This window comes from Ctenopharyngodon idella, chromosome 6 (genome assembly GCF_019924925.1).
Source record: "Ctenopharyngodon idella isolate HZGC_01 chromosome 6, HZGC01, whole genome shotgun sequence".
NCBI lineage: Eukaryota > Metazoa > Chordata > Actinopteri > Cypriniformes > Xenocyprididae > Ctenopharyngodon > Ctenopharyngodon idella.
Window position 1 is genome coordinate 26,038,181 of NC_067225.1, and position 16,044 is coordinate 26,054,224.

The following is a 16,044-nucleotide window of genomic DNA, read 5'->3' on the forward strand; positions in this document are numbered from 1 at the left end:
CATAAATGGCAGGATGGACACTCTTTTAATGTTTACAAACTAATATTACATCCATCCAGCTAATAACTGGCCTCATTCTAGTTGTTTAGGATCTTAAAGCAGTGGCTGCAATCTACGGTCAACAGGTCAAGTACACTTGCTTGTAGCTCCACCTCAAGCAAATAGATATCTTCATTTATATGAGCCAATTTACTTAAGAGATCCCACCAGACAGCAGGCTGGGCACAATAAATGGAGCTGTCCTAATGTAAAAATCTTGTTGGAGGAGCATGAAAGGTCATTTAATTTATTCCAGCTCCAGTGAACCATCCCTTATGCTCCTTAACCAACAGCTGTGACTGTGATGACCTATATCTACAGCTATTAGATATTAGATGCAGATACAACGGCACTCTTCATTCATAAGGCCATGCTTGTGATTTCATCATAATAAGAATTATATATTAAATAATATATATTATTTTGAGTGCAATCATAAAGTGGAGGAGATAAGTACATTGAAATTTAATTGAAAAATTCAAGCTAAAACACAAAAGTGGTAATCAGAAAAGTAAATTCAGTCAATTCAGGATTAAATTAAAATAATGCTCCACTTGTGTTTCCTCAAATTGGCCTTTTTAAAACAAAATCAATGCAGTTGTGTCAGATCAATATGGGATTCCCTGGGGAGATTTCACAGCCTTAGCTGCATCAGAAATATCTCCCCTTTTTGCCAACATTGAGGAGAAACAGCCTGGATGAACTGTTCGATCTTTTCTGTCCAGACCCGATGATCGTCCACATGTTAGTCACACTTACTCCAAGACTTATGCTGCTACACTCCTGATTTTGGTACTAAAAGGTACAAAACTTTAGACTCAAAAATCAAATCTAAAGAAAAAGACCTGGCATTTAATTATTATTACAAACCTACATATAATCAAGTAGAACCAATTTATTTTATTTGAATTATTATTATTTTTATTTATTTATTTATTTGTAATAAAAAGGTCTTTAGATGACTTTGTATCACACTTAGGCCAATATTGTTGGGTATTTCACCAGTGAATCTTTTTTTTTCTTTCAAGATTATTGCACGCATTGCATCCTGTCAGTATATGAGAACACTTGGCATGAAGTCAAGGGTAGCTGACAGAAAGCAATTAAATACCTGAACAGCCCAAGGAGGAACCTCCTCCAGTTTAATTCTTTGGCAAATCCTTAGCTCTGTGTGGGTGATTCTTAATTATTCCTCAGAGTCCTTTTCACCTGGCTCACCGTGTTGAGTCTCTAGCAATCTTTCAGTCTTGGCTCATGAAAGAGGTATAGGTTATATCCCTGAAGAGGCAAAAGAGCTTCATTAGAAAGACATAATGTTCTCTCTGTGATGAAATGACCTGGTAATTGCTGATAAAAGTTTCTTTGGTCAGGAAAAAACTATGAGAAACTGCAGGTATAGCCTTAACTTAACCGACTGAATGTTTTTTTGTTAAATGTGATCAACCATCTGGGATAATTACCGGCTCATTTACTTATTGCTTGAAATTATTTTATAATCTTACCTATATATGATCTTAAAGTTTTTGCTAAGAAAAAATAGTCCATTATAGTGTACAAAACAATCGTCCTTGCAAAAAAACGAGCACTACAATAATATAAAAGTATGCTAATATTAATATGGCCATATAGATATTAGCCAGCGGTCAGTTTCACTAGAGTTGATAACTGAGACAATATGGTGGCAGTTCATGATAAGAGACATCAAAGTTCAGTTTCTCGGAAGAGGGTTTGCTATGGGCGATGGCGAATATTAGGAAATAGGTGGATGCTGGATTGACCAATCAGAATCAAGTAGCCTATTCTAGAGAGTAGTTTAATGAAATATTCTATCAAACTAATGTTTTGTATAGAGGGTAAATGCATAACCAAATGTGATACAATGTATATAGCAAGGATCCTTGACACCAAAGGCGGGAGTCTTATTTCACTGATTAAAGATATTTCCAGAAATTGTCCTCCTCAGTCAAAGAGTACTAAGGGATTTCCCATCCCAATAATTATTTAAGTACATAACTGATTGTATCAGTTTCTAGTCTCCAGGCCAGATTTATGAATGGGACTTGAGAAACATTCACTTTCTGAAACACATCCAATTTTATCTAAGACAATTTTTTAATTTTAATATCACTAATTTATACACTGGTTTCAAATTTATTAGATCACAGATGTCAATAATATTATGTCTTCTTAAAATTGTGCATATGAAAGAAAGATATTTTAGCTATAAGCTGATTTTACTAGTCATTGTGACATGAGATGCAAGTAGCACAAGACAAACCAATGGGAGGATTCTCTCAGACAAAGACAGATATTAAAATTAATGGATGCAGTCATAATTTCCCATTGGAGAGCTACTAAATCACAAAGAGGCAATCAAACTGCAGGCATGAGCAATGTTTCAAAGGCTCAATAAAACAATTTAATGTTGTTTTGGGGAGTTCTTTGGATTTGTGACTCTCCTTAGATAATTCAGATACTGAGGCCTGTAAATGTTTGATATTAGCAAGAGACCAAGCATTTGGCTGATTAAAACCAAGCTGAACATTTTAGGCTGCATGTGCCAATGGAGACTGGTTAATTATCCACATTACCCCTAAGTCACAACCTTCTTTGGTTTTGGTTCATTTACTCTTTTCTTCTATGATTTTCTGACTCTATATGCCAAAATTTCATCAGCAACTTATGTTCATAAAATACCAATAAATTAAAAATATTTTAACATAAGTGATCAGAAAAAAAACACCTGATATAAATAAGCATCCCATTTCGGATGATTTAATAATTACTTTGATGAATAATTTATCCTTGAGGACTTGGTGGCAATAACTGAAGGAAGAAAGAAGACAGATTTTAATCATATTTTTGTAATTGCATTCCTTGACCCTATCGCTATTGGGGGATTGGTAATGGAGATCTTTGTATTATGCTGTCTTTTAGTTCACTGAAACTATTAAATCATGACCAAAGTAAGTAGTAAGTAATTCATAAAAAAGAAGGGGGTTGTGGGGGGTAAGATGTCTGAAATAATAATTACAAAAGATAGAGCAGAAAATTATAATAATGACACTCAACTTGAAAATCATTGTATAAAAAATATTAGAACAAAACTGTATTTTATTTTTGTTTGCACTGTAATATGCAACATATTTTGCATGTGTAAATTACAACAAAATTAAATGATTAACAGATTCTAGCCAATTAAAAAAAAAAAAGAAGAAGAATCTGAGTAATTAAAAAAAGCATTTTTCTACAACCTAATTATTTAACATTCACATTTCTATTGCTGGTTTACAATTCTTTAATCTGCAAAGTTTAGTTCTAAATCAAAAATTACTTTTGAGAAAACCCAAAATGTTCAAATTATAGTTGATACAACATTACAGAACAATTGCTAACATTTTTCAATAGACAGTGTATCAAGTCTAAACTCACCTTGTCAGCTTACACTGGAGTCCAAAGACAAATTTGTTAATATATTTCAGTGCACAACAGTTAAACTGTCTTACGCAAGAGAGAAAGAAACAATGCATTCTCTATGAATACTGCCAAAGACATATCAATATTGGATCAGATACAGTACTACAGCATCAATCGACCCAAAGTCAATCCTTGACATTATCTATGCTGTGCTATGAAAATATAATGAACAAAAAGAAAAAGCACAGCTACTAACATGTCTCGGAAGCTAAACAAAGCTGCCATATTGAAAGTTAAAGAAGATGAAAAGGCAATACACTCTACTAAAAAGTCAGAGATATCAGTCTGAATAGTTGCTTGCAAGTAAGCAAAGCAGAAAAAAAAGAAATCCATGTCTTTTTACGCACAAATAAGTAAAGATGTGTCTTTGTGCTCTAAAGAAGAAAAAACGTCTGGTAAGCTTCACCACATGTAATAACTTCTTGTTGTGTCCACCTGTGTTGGCTTAGTGTCTGAAGAACCGTCCTTGTCCTTTTCACTGTCTGCCTCCCATAAGTTAATGAGGGGAGGATACAGTTCGTTTAGGGGGATGGAGGAGGTTTTCTGCATGTACTTCTTTAAGGAGTGATGGTAGTTCTTCCTCTTCCATCTCTTTGCAATGTACACCGTGATGGAGCCTAGGCTGATGATGGCCAGTATTGTGCCCATGACACCTGCCAGAGCCGTATTGGTGCCTTGCTCTGAGATTTCCACTGCAAACGTGGCGTGCTTGGTTGTGACGTTGACGCATGACTTTTGGGTCTGCTGGTGGATATTGGAGACTGAGAGACAGACCTCATACTCAGTGGCTGGTTGAAGGTGTGTGAGGTTGTACTCATGAACATCTACAGGAACTTTAGCTGTATAGGTGATGTGAGGGTTGTCAATTTTCATGGTGGCAGACGACCACTTTAGATTGGACGTCATGACATTGGAGTTCACTTTCCAGGACACTAAAATTGAGTGGGACTCGGTTTGTTTCACATAGATCTTCATAAGTTGGGTGCTATCCAGAAGAGTTCCATTGACTCGAATGGCGGTCACCCGAGTGTCCGCTCCTTCTGTATTTTGGGCCACACAGGTGTAGTGGCCAGAGTCGTCCACCTGAATATGGGATATGCGCAGAGTTCCTGCACTGCTGAGTTGGTATTTATCGGACACTGTATCCATCATGACTTTGTTACCAGATGGGGTCACCCAGTATATTTCCGGTTCAGGTTCGGCCATAGCACGACAGTCAAGGTCTACCGTCATTCCGATGTCTAGGTTGAGGTGATTGGGGAAAGTGTCGTGAGAGATCATGGGCAGACACTGGCCTGAAGTTTCATGAGAAAGCACGTCTCTCACACGCTGACCTCTAACCTCAAGTGGCATCGCGCAAAACATGGAAAGAGGCTCCATAAATCGAATGTTTGTCTTGTTTGAGCTCATCCACTGAATTACACAGTCGCAGCGCAGCGGGTTGCTGTGGATACTGATCTCCCTCAGGTTGGGCAGGGACTCCGCCGTAGCCTGGTAGAGGGAGTTTAGAGCGTTGTTATTGAGCATTAGACTCTCTAGTGACGGCAAGTCACGGAATGCTAAACGGCTCACGTAGGAAAACTTGGGGTTGTTGGTGGCTTCGAGTTTGGTCAACTCTGGGAGGTTATCCAGGGCAAAGCGATCAATGGACACAAGTTCTCCCATGTTGTTAATGCCAAGTTCTTTCAGCCTTAGCATGTTCTTAAAGTCCCCCTCTTGAATTTTATGTATTGGATTTTTGTTCAAATCCAGGAATTTCAGGTTTGGAAGCTTCTGCAGAGCAGTCTGTGGCACCCGAACTAGTTTATTGTCATAGAAGGAGAGACTCTCCAGGTTGTCTAGTCCAACAAACGCATTGCCTGGGATATCAGTGAGCTCCATTCCTGCGAGGACCAGGCTTCTCAAGTTGGTAAGAGGTTTGAAGTTCAAATCCAGGATGCCGACCACAGGATTTTCCCCAATCATCAGGATCTCCAGGTTGGGGGTTGATTCAAACCAACGACTGTCAATGGCCTTGAGTCTGTTGGAGTTCAGATGGAGTCTCAGAAGGTTACGCAATCCGGCGAAGGCATTGGGTGCAATGGAGCTGATCTGATTGTGATTAATGTACAGCTCCTGTAGATTGGTGAGGTCTTGCAAACTGAAGTCAGGCATCTCGACTATTTGGTTTTCCTCCAGGTGAAGCGTTGTGAGTTGTGACATGTTGGTCAGGCCGATATCACGGATGTTGCTGAAATTGTTCTGAGACAGGTCAAGTTCTGTGAGATTCAGTAACTGCTCCAGTTCCTCACTAGTTCTGGCAATGTAGTTACTTTGCAGAAGCAACACCTGCGTGTCAGCGGACAGGTTCCCAGGGATGCGCGTAAGGTGAAGGTCATTGCAATCAACAGTAGTTGCTTCTCTGTAGGTGGACTGGGGTGTGAACCAAGGCCGGATCTCACACACACAAAGCTGCGGACATTCTGTACTCTGAACTGAAGAGAGGCCAAGTAAAGCCAAAAACAGGAAGAAACAAATCTGGCCCTGCACAACAAAAAAGAAAGTCCCTCTTGCCATTCTGATTGTATTTGTTTATCTTATCAGATCTGAGCTGGAATTCCTATAGCACCAAAGAGATGGTGAGGTGAGATTCTCATTCAATAGAAGTGTTGCAGAATAGTCCTTTTATCCCTCTGCAAGCTTGAACAGCAAAGTCAAAGAGCTTCCGAAAGATTTAAAAGGGTGTAGTTCCCGTGGGCTCATATAGGTTTGAAACTTCCTCACAGTGTGAACCTTAGACTGGAGAGTTGGCCTAGGAAAAATAACAAACAGAAAAGATTGTGTTACAATAATCAAAGGAAAAATTCCATGACATGAAAAGTTGTATAGGCAATTTAAAAAAAAAAAAAACACATTAAGAGATATGAGATGAAAGCAGAAAGTATGGATTCAAACAATGGAAAAAATGTCAAATACACATGACTGAAGCAAACATTGCACTACAAAAACAGTATTTTTGTCTAATTTTCTAGGTAAAATATATATACATTCTTTAAGCAAGATAAATTTATATTTAGTTTATTACGTCTTACTGCACTGGCAGATTATTTTACACTTAAAGAATAAACAAGGAAAAAAATTCTTATATTTAAGACAATTTTTTTGAAAACAAGACAAAAATACCATGTGCACTAAACTAATCTTGTTTTAAAGATTTTTAGTTATTTGTACTGGTAAACAAGTAAAAAATGACAAACATTTTGCAATGAACATAATATGAAACTAAGCTTTTTAGTTAATACACTTTCAACTATAAAACAGTGTTAGAACACATATACAGTATGTAGCTTACACAAAAATAGCTAAATAAACTAAGCATTATGCATAGTAAAAATAAAACTTCTCAGAAGCAGGTAAACTTGGAAAGAGATTTGTCGAAATTTATAACAGAACACAGTCACAAATGGTTGTTTTAATTTTCATAAGAATTGTTAAATTTTTTTTTTCCTCTAAATACAACATATACAATAAACCAGTATATGAATATAAAGGTAATATGTGAAAACCAGAGGCAGGGGCTTTTTTTTTTTTACTGCAATCTGACATGCTTGAAGGGGTTAATCAAAGAGAAAAGAAAGGGTGACCAAAAAGGAAGGAAATATTATTTCTCAGAGGATCAAACAATTGTTATTGTAAACAAAGACCGAACATTAGTGAGGTATAGAAATGACTCTATATATTTATCCATATTTATAAGTTAAATAACTACAGTATTACCTCTTTGCAGCATTCTACAGTATTACCTCTTTGCAGCACGATGCACGATTTAAAACAAAATGCATAAAAATAAGGTATTATGCAAATGTGAACCGTATCAAATCAATCATATCAAATCAGGTACGCTTTACTTGATTCTGCAGAAAATGTGTTGTCCTAGATTACTGCAGCTAATTTAACAATAGAAGGGGTTTTGTTGAAGTTTGGAATGAAAAAACCAAGCATATTAAGTAGGGATGTCCCGATCAGGTTTTTTTGCCCTCGAGTCCGAGTCCGAGTCATTTGATTTTGAGAATCTACCGATACCGAGTCCCGATCCGATAAAAACAAATATAAATATATTTGTTTTATATTAGACTTTGTTTTTATATTATATAAATACTTTGCCGGCATTTAACCAATAGCGTCTCTGCAACAAAGTGATGTCATGCCGCACGCGTTGCTGTTTCTGTGTTGAGTCAAAAGGGTCTAAAGCCTCGTTTACACTGCACGCGTGTGCGGCGCGTTACGGCTGATACGCGGCCACTCTAGTCAATGCTCGTGTTTACACCAGCCGCGCCGCTGTGCGTTTTCGAAGCGTCCCAGAAGCGGCTCGCCGCGCCGCTTCGCTAAAGATAGGCGCCAAGCCTATTTTTGACGGACGCTGCGTCCAAGACGCACAGCTCAAATACAAAATAAAATCAAAATAATCATCCTGTGTAAACTCCCGCTCATATTTCACATAGGAGGCCAGAAACTGAAGACAAGAGATTCGAAGTTGAAATTTTTTTTGTTCTTGTCATCCACTGGACTTTTAAGTGTATAAACTTCGTCTGTAGGCTACAGCAAAATACAGTATGGCATAGCAATAAACACAATTAAACCGGACAAAATATAACCATTTAGCCATTAAAAACACGAAAAGAATCAAGGAAAAAACATCAGACAGTCAAATCTCGTGGTCTCGTGAATTCAGCCGCTTCGCTTCTGAAATGCTTCTGGTGTGAGTTGACACTGCGCAGAGGACGGAACAAAACCTTGCCGGAGCCGTAACGCGCCGCAGACGCGTGCAGTGTAAACGAGGCTTAACGCCTGTTTCACACTGCAAGCGTAAGCGGCGCGTGAGCAGCGCGTATTTTTTTCGGCATGCATTATTTTAGTTATTACAGACTGCAGCATACCCAAATTAAACCAGAGTTTGCTGTCTTGTAAACATGTGCACGCGGCAGATGATGTCATACACACAAAGCTTACCTCATTCGTGTGCAGCAATGGATGACACGAGGCTTTTGTTTATTTATTTTATTTATTTATGTATTTACGTTTATATGAATGTTGTACACCTCCCCATGTTAACAAACTTTCAAGACTATCAAGTTTATAAATGACCAACTTATAAAAACGAATGTATAGCTGTCTTTGTAAAGAAATGCTCACATATGTAGCTTCGAGCCGCTGCTGTGACGCTGTACAAACGCTTCCAGTGTGAATACTCGCGCGTCTCTGCAGCTGCAGTGACGGTGTAGTTACGCTCACGCTTGCAGTGTGAAACAGGCGTAACTCTGTGCCACCGCATAACTATAGATGTGTTAAATATAATGAGAATATATATACAAATCCGAGTCCTGATCGGGAGGTAACGTCCGATTCCGATCGAGTCTGAAACCAGGTGATCGGGCCCGATTTCCGATCACGTGATCGGATCTGGACATCCCTAATATTAAGCATCCATCGCAAGCAATAGGCACAAAAAGGTGGCATGTTATTATGTCTTTGACAGAGCAGCAGTGAACGGGGCATCTGTTATCCCATATGGTGATAATGCTGATTCAATCACACAAACCGCAAGCCAGAGGGATTTAGATCATGCCAAATACCACCTACATTAAGAACATATACTCAGTTGCTTGGCATTGCTAATGTTTTTAACTGCAATTATCAACACAACTGAACTGCACTCATCCTGAAGCATAAGATTTAAAGAATCATATGCAGATTGCAAGTGGCAGCAATATGCCAACTTAACTTCAGAGCTTTGGAGTCTCTCATGAAGTTGAATCCACCAACAAATACAAGCTTGGACAGCTTGAACAATTTTAAGTCTCATACTCACAAGAAAATGAATGGAGGAAACATGGTACAGCTGGTGTAAATGAGTCCTTTAATGTGAGAGTGGAAATCAATAAGAGGCCTGATCTCCCCCCTGTGGCCAAAGAGCATCGGGGCAATTTAGAATGAAAGCTGACTGTAACTGCTAGTATCAGCAATTCTCATAAAAGAGTGCAGTACACAGATGGACCCGGCCTGTGTTATCGGAGATATCAGCACCATCCTTAAAGTATTTCGTAATGCAATACAAAATGACACCTCACACTGAAGCTAAACTAGTAAAGATGGGAGCGAAACCAACAAAATGTTTTAAGGGCAATTTACTATTTTAACACTGCAAAGACCAATCAGTGTGAGAATTTCATTCAGTTTATCTCACAGGTTTGGACAAGAAAAATGATACAATGAAAATGTACCTTATCTAATTATCTAGCTTGCAATACAATATATCACACAATGACATGTGAAATATCTTAATAAGGTAATTAGAATGGAAGATTAAACTTATCTGTAAAATTTAAAGATGGGCAGATAGAATCAAATAGAAGGTCTAAAGTGTTCCATCATTTTCCAGGAATAGCAACTAATTAACTAATTTTTACCAGAACATGATCCATGCTTTTAATGACACTCAATTTGCAAGATGTCTAAGCAGCCTCTTAAAGGGATAGTTCACCCAAAAATGAAAAGCCTTTCATCCTTTTATCCTACCAAACCTATATGACTTTTCTTTAATCCAAAAGAATATCTTTTGAATGTTTTTGTTCATACAATGACAGTCAATGGGGTCCAAAACAACAATGGATCCTGATGACTTTAAAAAAAAAAAAAAAACTTTTTTAGAAAAATAGATACTCTAAAACTTTTTTAGAGTATCTATTTTTTAGAGTAAGCCATACAGGTTTGGAACAAAATATTTTCAGTCAGTTTAAATACACACTACTGTTACAGTATTTTCCATTGTTTAAAATAAGTAAACAATGGGTCAACTGTGCCCTTATTTTCTGCCATTTTCACACAAATTACGTTTCATTTTTACCAATATTGAGGTCAATCTCAGATTCAGCTCTTAATAGCAGTATTTACCAAAGTGGAGGCCTTTCCAGTAAGAAGGATAAAGTAATCCAGCGATCACAATTTCATTTAAGACTGAATACTGGGGCTTAAAATTAAGCCACAATTTTAGCTCTATGTTTTTAGATTAAGGTCTAGTTGTCTGTTTGTAGTTCAGAGACATCACTTTAGTTTCATTAAGTCTGCAGTGAGCATTCTATTGATCTTTTGGCAAAGATCAATAGATCTTCTCTGCCAAACTTATTACCAAACAAAACTAATGTGGATGCATAGTGTTTTAGGGTTCAAATAAGCTTAAAATTATCCAGAGGCTTTAAATGTTTCTCTTTAAAGTATGGCCTTATAAAAGAGGATATTAGTAAATATAATATGATGGTTAAAAATGAAAACCTCATAAGGAAGTTAATACAAACAACAGACAATTACTCTTATCGCATTTCAGTAGTGGTATTTGGGGAAAAGTGTGCACAGGCTGCAATTATGAATGGAAGAAACATGATGTAACAAATTGTTTCTCACAGTACCATTTGCCTAAGGACCGCAAATAACACATCCTGATGATCCTCATAAATATTTATTTATTATAAGTAAACAGGATCTGAATCCAAATCTGCGGGCAAATTAATGGCTATTTACGCCACTCCAACCTCATTAGGTGAACTTCTGCAGCCAGCTTGCTTCCTGTTGTCCAGCCCGTCATCCCGAACTTCCCCTAGTTTTAGATAACAAATGACAGCTGTGAAATTCAATGGGAGCCTATTTGAAACACCTGCCATTTCAGATCACCAACAGATGCAGATCTGTTCTCTGCAGAGAGTGAAGACTTCTGTTTTGAAGGCACATCTGATCTATGGGTCACAGTACTGCTAGTGTTTGACAGGGTATTTTTTTTTAAGTTTGAGGAAAATATACACTCTAAGCCTGCAGGTTTATTTGAAGTGTACAGTAAAAGCTAAACTGAGATTTGGTTGAAATCCTACGTATCCTCAAATTCTAGCTCAAGTGATTACAACCATACAAATCTGTCAATGAAACTCCCAAAATGGCCATAAAAACAAACCCTAAAGATATTTAGATAATGAAGACACATTCTCCTAACTAAGTAACCTCAATATGCTTTCAAAATCTCAACTTGAGCACTGTAAAGTGCAGTTTTTAAATCTCAGCAGAAAATCAATATTCTAACTACTACAAACAACACTAATGGGTTTATGCTTGTATAAAAGATAAGGGTATTTGGATTGGTACACAAGCCCGAGCTACTAATGGCCAGGATCCACATAAACATTAGAACACATCATTTGTTGTTCATGATTTGATTCAGTGATTCATCAAGCCACTTACTGAATAGCAACAGAAAAAAACTCTTGTTGCCACAGATATGAACAGGGCTGATTTTGCTGATGTTTCTCACAGCCAACATGACTTAAAATAAACTGTATTTGCTTTTCTAACTCTCTATATGCACACAGTTTGCTGCGGAGGCAGAGGAAACACTGGAAATACATTCCCAGCATACAATACGAAAGTCCAAATAAACAAGAGGAGAAACTCAAAAGGCCTGCTAAAATGGCTTATGACGTCATCTCCAAAAAAAAAAAAAAAAGACCATCTTGTCTCTAACTCTACATTCTTTTCTCTGCTAATCTCCTCAAGGGACTCACTTCCTGAAAACCTTCGCAGAAAGTGAGTGAGAAATTAACGGTAATTAATTTTATTCTTGGATCAAAATGGGTTTGCAAAGGGCCAAGAGAGCAGATCTTTTCACATCCAACATTCAAGACCCTTTATGCTTGCCAACTCTTAATCTGAGGGGTATTATTAATTGCATGGTGAATCATAGCTTTGCCCAGGGTTGAACTGTGGGGTAATGGCGTTAGCAGTACAGTGCTGACTATACTGTGAATGGCATAAAAACATTGATTGCAGATCAAATTGAGTCTCTGTGTCACAGCACAAGGACCCAAAGGTCCCTTTTCAGTTTCCAACTATTTGCACTTATAAATGTTACTAAGTGGATCCCAGAATGTGTATTATCTAAAACTCAAAACCTCAAATAGCCTATAATCTTCCTGAACAGATGCTGCAGATTTTGATGTGAGACCCTAATATAACCAGAAAAATAGGTTAAAAATGTTGCATCAACTACAAAGTTTGTTTCTTTAGTTTATAAGCTTATAATTCATATCTGTACATTACTAATGCTGTTTGAAATAAATATCTGACCACACAACTATTTAAGAAAAAGCATTACATTCATAAAAATGTAAGATTATACAAAACAATTAAAATTCATAGTCACATCTTATTCATAAGAGCAGTAAGGAATGCATTTTCCTCCTTCACCTGCTGTCCAAACAGATCCTTTGCAGAGTGATTTCTTAACTAGATTATGGTTGCAGAATTAGTCAAACAGCTGCTTGGTCTATTCCACTCTTTATCTGTGACCAACACAAAAGCCAGAATTGTTCTTTTCACCACTACATGGAACTGACCACTATTGCTTCTAATCCCAACAGACTGATACACTCCGAATTACATGCACATTTATAGGAAAAACACAAAACAGGCCTCTTACAGCTCCAGACCACCTTACATCTTTCTGTAATATTTTCTGTAATATCTGTATGAGAGTGTTTTGGATTGACAGAAACAAATTTCAAAAACTACAATGGTAGTGGAAGTGACATAATAATATTTAAATGATTATACGAATGACAAAGAAAAAGCCCTTCTATACATAATTTTTTAAACAATACAGTATTGTTTTTTACTAATATAACAGGTAACTAAGACAAGAGCTATAATGTTATACAAAAAATAATGTTAATAGAGCAGTTTTTATTACACTCACTTACTGTCACCTATTTTATTATTTTACATGTTCTTATTTATTTTGAAAATGTTTATTATATAATATGAATTAATATTTCGATTAAAACAGTAGAGGCATACAATCCTAAAGATTATTATTTTGAAAAAAATCCACACAAAGAAAAAATATTACCTTTTCCCACACACCTTTCAAAGATGTAACCACCTACTATTGTCCTCATCTCATAATATGCCCGACATTTTCCTTGCGTTGTTGTTGCTCATGAGGACGCTTCTCTTCAAATGTCAGAAAACAACTTCTGCAACAGACGCAACAGCTGCAACAAGGGGTGGCGTCCCCAGGGACAATACAAACCCCCTCCTCAAACCTCATTATACATCCTTCCCTGACTAAAAGACGTCTTCCCGTGTTTATTGTCTTTCCTATGGAAGTTGTGGCGTCTTATTTCGAATGAGTAAGCAACGAAACATCTGCTAGAGTGCCTGGACATTGAGATGCAAATCACATTTCTGCATCGCCAACCAGACCCCATGCGCGCGCCTGCGGTAAGCCAGGAATAACGTGATCAGATCAAAGTTTGCGATCGATTACTGCCACAATTACAGTGTGAAATCACTCTCAGGAGGTAAAATATAACAAACGAGTCACTGTGAATAATTTAAACGATGCAAACGGGATAATCAAGAAGAATTAGAAGTAAAACTGTAGTACCACATACGAGACGCAACCAAATGCTTCAATGCATTCAGTTAATGCTGTTTTAACACTGCATGCATTCATGTTTGACACAAAGCTTTTAAAAAGTCGACCGTATCCCATTCCCTTCACGTTCTGCTTACTCCATAGCATACATTCGTTGTGGCATTATGTTTTACCAGACTATGGTTCTGAAAAATCCTGCATGGATTGTGTGAACTCATAAACAAACCATAAATTATTAAAAATCACACACGTTTTGCCCTTGAACATCTCAAGCAACAGCCGATGCGTCCTTGCTATTAAATGCAGTAAATCACGGCGTATGGCAAGCCATTTGAACAGTTATTTCTTAAAAACTATTATCAATTTTAATAGTAGTACTAGTACTTACTTTTATATTATTAGTATTTATATTTTAATTACCAGTAAGTTATCCAAAATTGACTACACTGTAAAAAATATATATATATATTTTCATGATTTGTTATCAGAACATTTTTCTTTTGTCAAATCAATTTAGATAATTAATGTGGTTCAGATAACATAATATTTTGAGTTTCTGTTGATTAAACCAATTGCCTTCATTGTATTAACTCAAATTTTTAATTTCAATGAACTCAAAATTTTAAGGCAACCAGGTAACTTACTTTTTTAAGTTAAACCAACAATTCTTTTTTACAGTGTAGTATCTACTCAATGCACATTTAATCCCCTTCAAACTAGTATTTATTAATTGTCAGCTATATCCTAACAGTATCATGTAACTATTTTATTGTTGGTAACAATTTGCAAAATTTTGTAACTGAATTCAGTCTATTAAATATTTAACTATAGTTAATTTATAACTATAGTTAAATGAACAGTAACAGTAGTTAAATTAATAAATGCTAAAACGGCTTGCCATACACTCAGTCTATATAGGAGAAGCATCAAAAGCGAAGCAACACAGATCCCATCTATTTTCATAACCTGATGGAAACACATTTTGGGGTGACTTACCACAGCTCGTTATTACAGACAGAAAGCTTTTGTAACTGGCTATTGTTTTTTATAATTGCACCACGCAGGATGGAACATATTTAGTTGCCCATGGTTCTGGTTTAACATGCAAATAAAAATAGCTATTTGGATGCTTCAAAATAAATCTGAACATACCTCTTTGGCTTGCTACACGTTCCGAATGGCATTGAAGTCCTCCCTCCGCGCTGACTGGTTCATGCACTTACAGTATCTAGATACAGTATCTATGTCCTTGTGAACAGAAGAATGAGCACTTAAAGAAAATCCATAGATAATAAATACCATCACGTCGTTCATAAGTTCCGTATGATAAACTGCTTAACGATTATAGCGGCATCATTTCGTTAGATCCACTCCGCGAATATGCATGTGCAACCTTCGCCAAGCGCATGGTCAGGTTTTGCATGGATCCTTGCAACAGGAATGCGCTGACTGGCTCCCATCCGCTGTGTCTCCGTGTTACTGTGGAACCCGTGCTGCGTCGCCAAGGAAAATATGATGACAGCACCTGGCGCTGTCCAGGCGAGTCAGCTGATTCCCGAGCAGGCGATTGGTTGCTAGCCGGTGGCTGTCACTCGATTCCCAAGCAGAGCACCATCTGTTCAGGGATTGTTGTGATGCGAACAAAGGCGGGCATGGGGGAGCGCGGTGGGGATAACGCGGGGCGTGGAAGCTGAAATGCTAAGGAGGTGATATTCTCTTATGAGAACGTCTTCCACTGACTCCCTCCTTCTCTTTGACGTATAGTGATGGAGGACTCTGCATGGTGTCCCACTCACCAAAGATTTACAATGAGACAATGTCCCTTTGTTCGGTGCCTTACTTTGAGGAAAGTTTTTCTTCCTAATCCATCTATCTTTGTGCATTGTCTAGGCTAGAGATGACATTTTCAGACAAAATTTCCTGTTTTAAAACAAAGAATACATTTGTTAATAGTTTATAAAATAAAAACAAATGAATTTCGCGTGTGTGTTGTTATGATGTAAAAAGAGAATGGGGGTTATCTACAACTTCGCGCTCTACATAACATGCAAATAAATAAATAAAATAACTAA

General features: G+C 37.2%; 1 protein-coding gene across 4 annotated transcripts; it reads right to left on the reverse strand.

The window, feature by feature from the left end:
- Positions 1-3,118: 3,118 nt before the first annotated feature.
- lrrn1 (leucine rich repeat neuronal 1) lies at positions 3,119-15,644 on the reverse strand. 4 transcript variants are annotated; one of them, XM_051898018.1, is made up of 2 exons: positions 15,125-15,644; positions 3,119-6,307 (listed from the first exon to the last, which is right to left on the reverse strand). In XM_051898018.1, the coding sequence occupies exon 2, from the start codon at positions 6,070-6,072 to the stop codon at positions 3,919-3,921; it is 2,154 nt and encodes a 717-aa protein (XP_051753978.1). In that variant the 5' UTR covers positions 6,073-6,307; positions 15,125-15,644; the 3' UTR covers positions 3,119-3,918. The 4 variants fall into 4 exon arrangements, with proteins under 4 accessions (XP_051753978.1, XP_051753980.1, XP_051753979.1 ...); XM_051898020.1 differs by lacking the exon at positions 15,125-15,644 and adding an exon at positions 13,456-13,824; XM_051898019.1 differs by lacking the exon at positions 15,125-15,644 and adding an exon at positions 13,442-13,824.
- Between the last annotated feature and the right edge of the window lie 400 nt (positions 15,645-16,044).

Excerpts from the sequence above, each read along its gene's own strand:
- lrrn1 (XM_051898018.1), bottom strand. The coding sequence starts at position 6,072 with ATGGCAAGAGGGACTTTCTTTTTTGTTGTGCAGGGCCAGATTTGTTTC.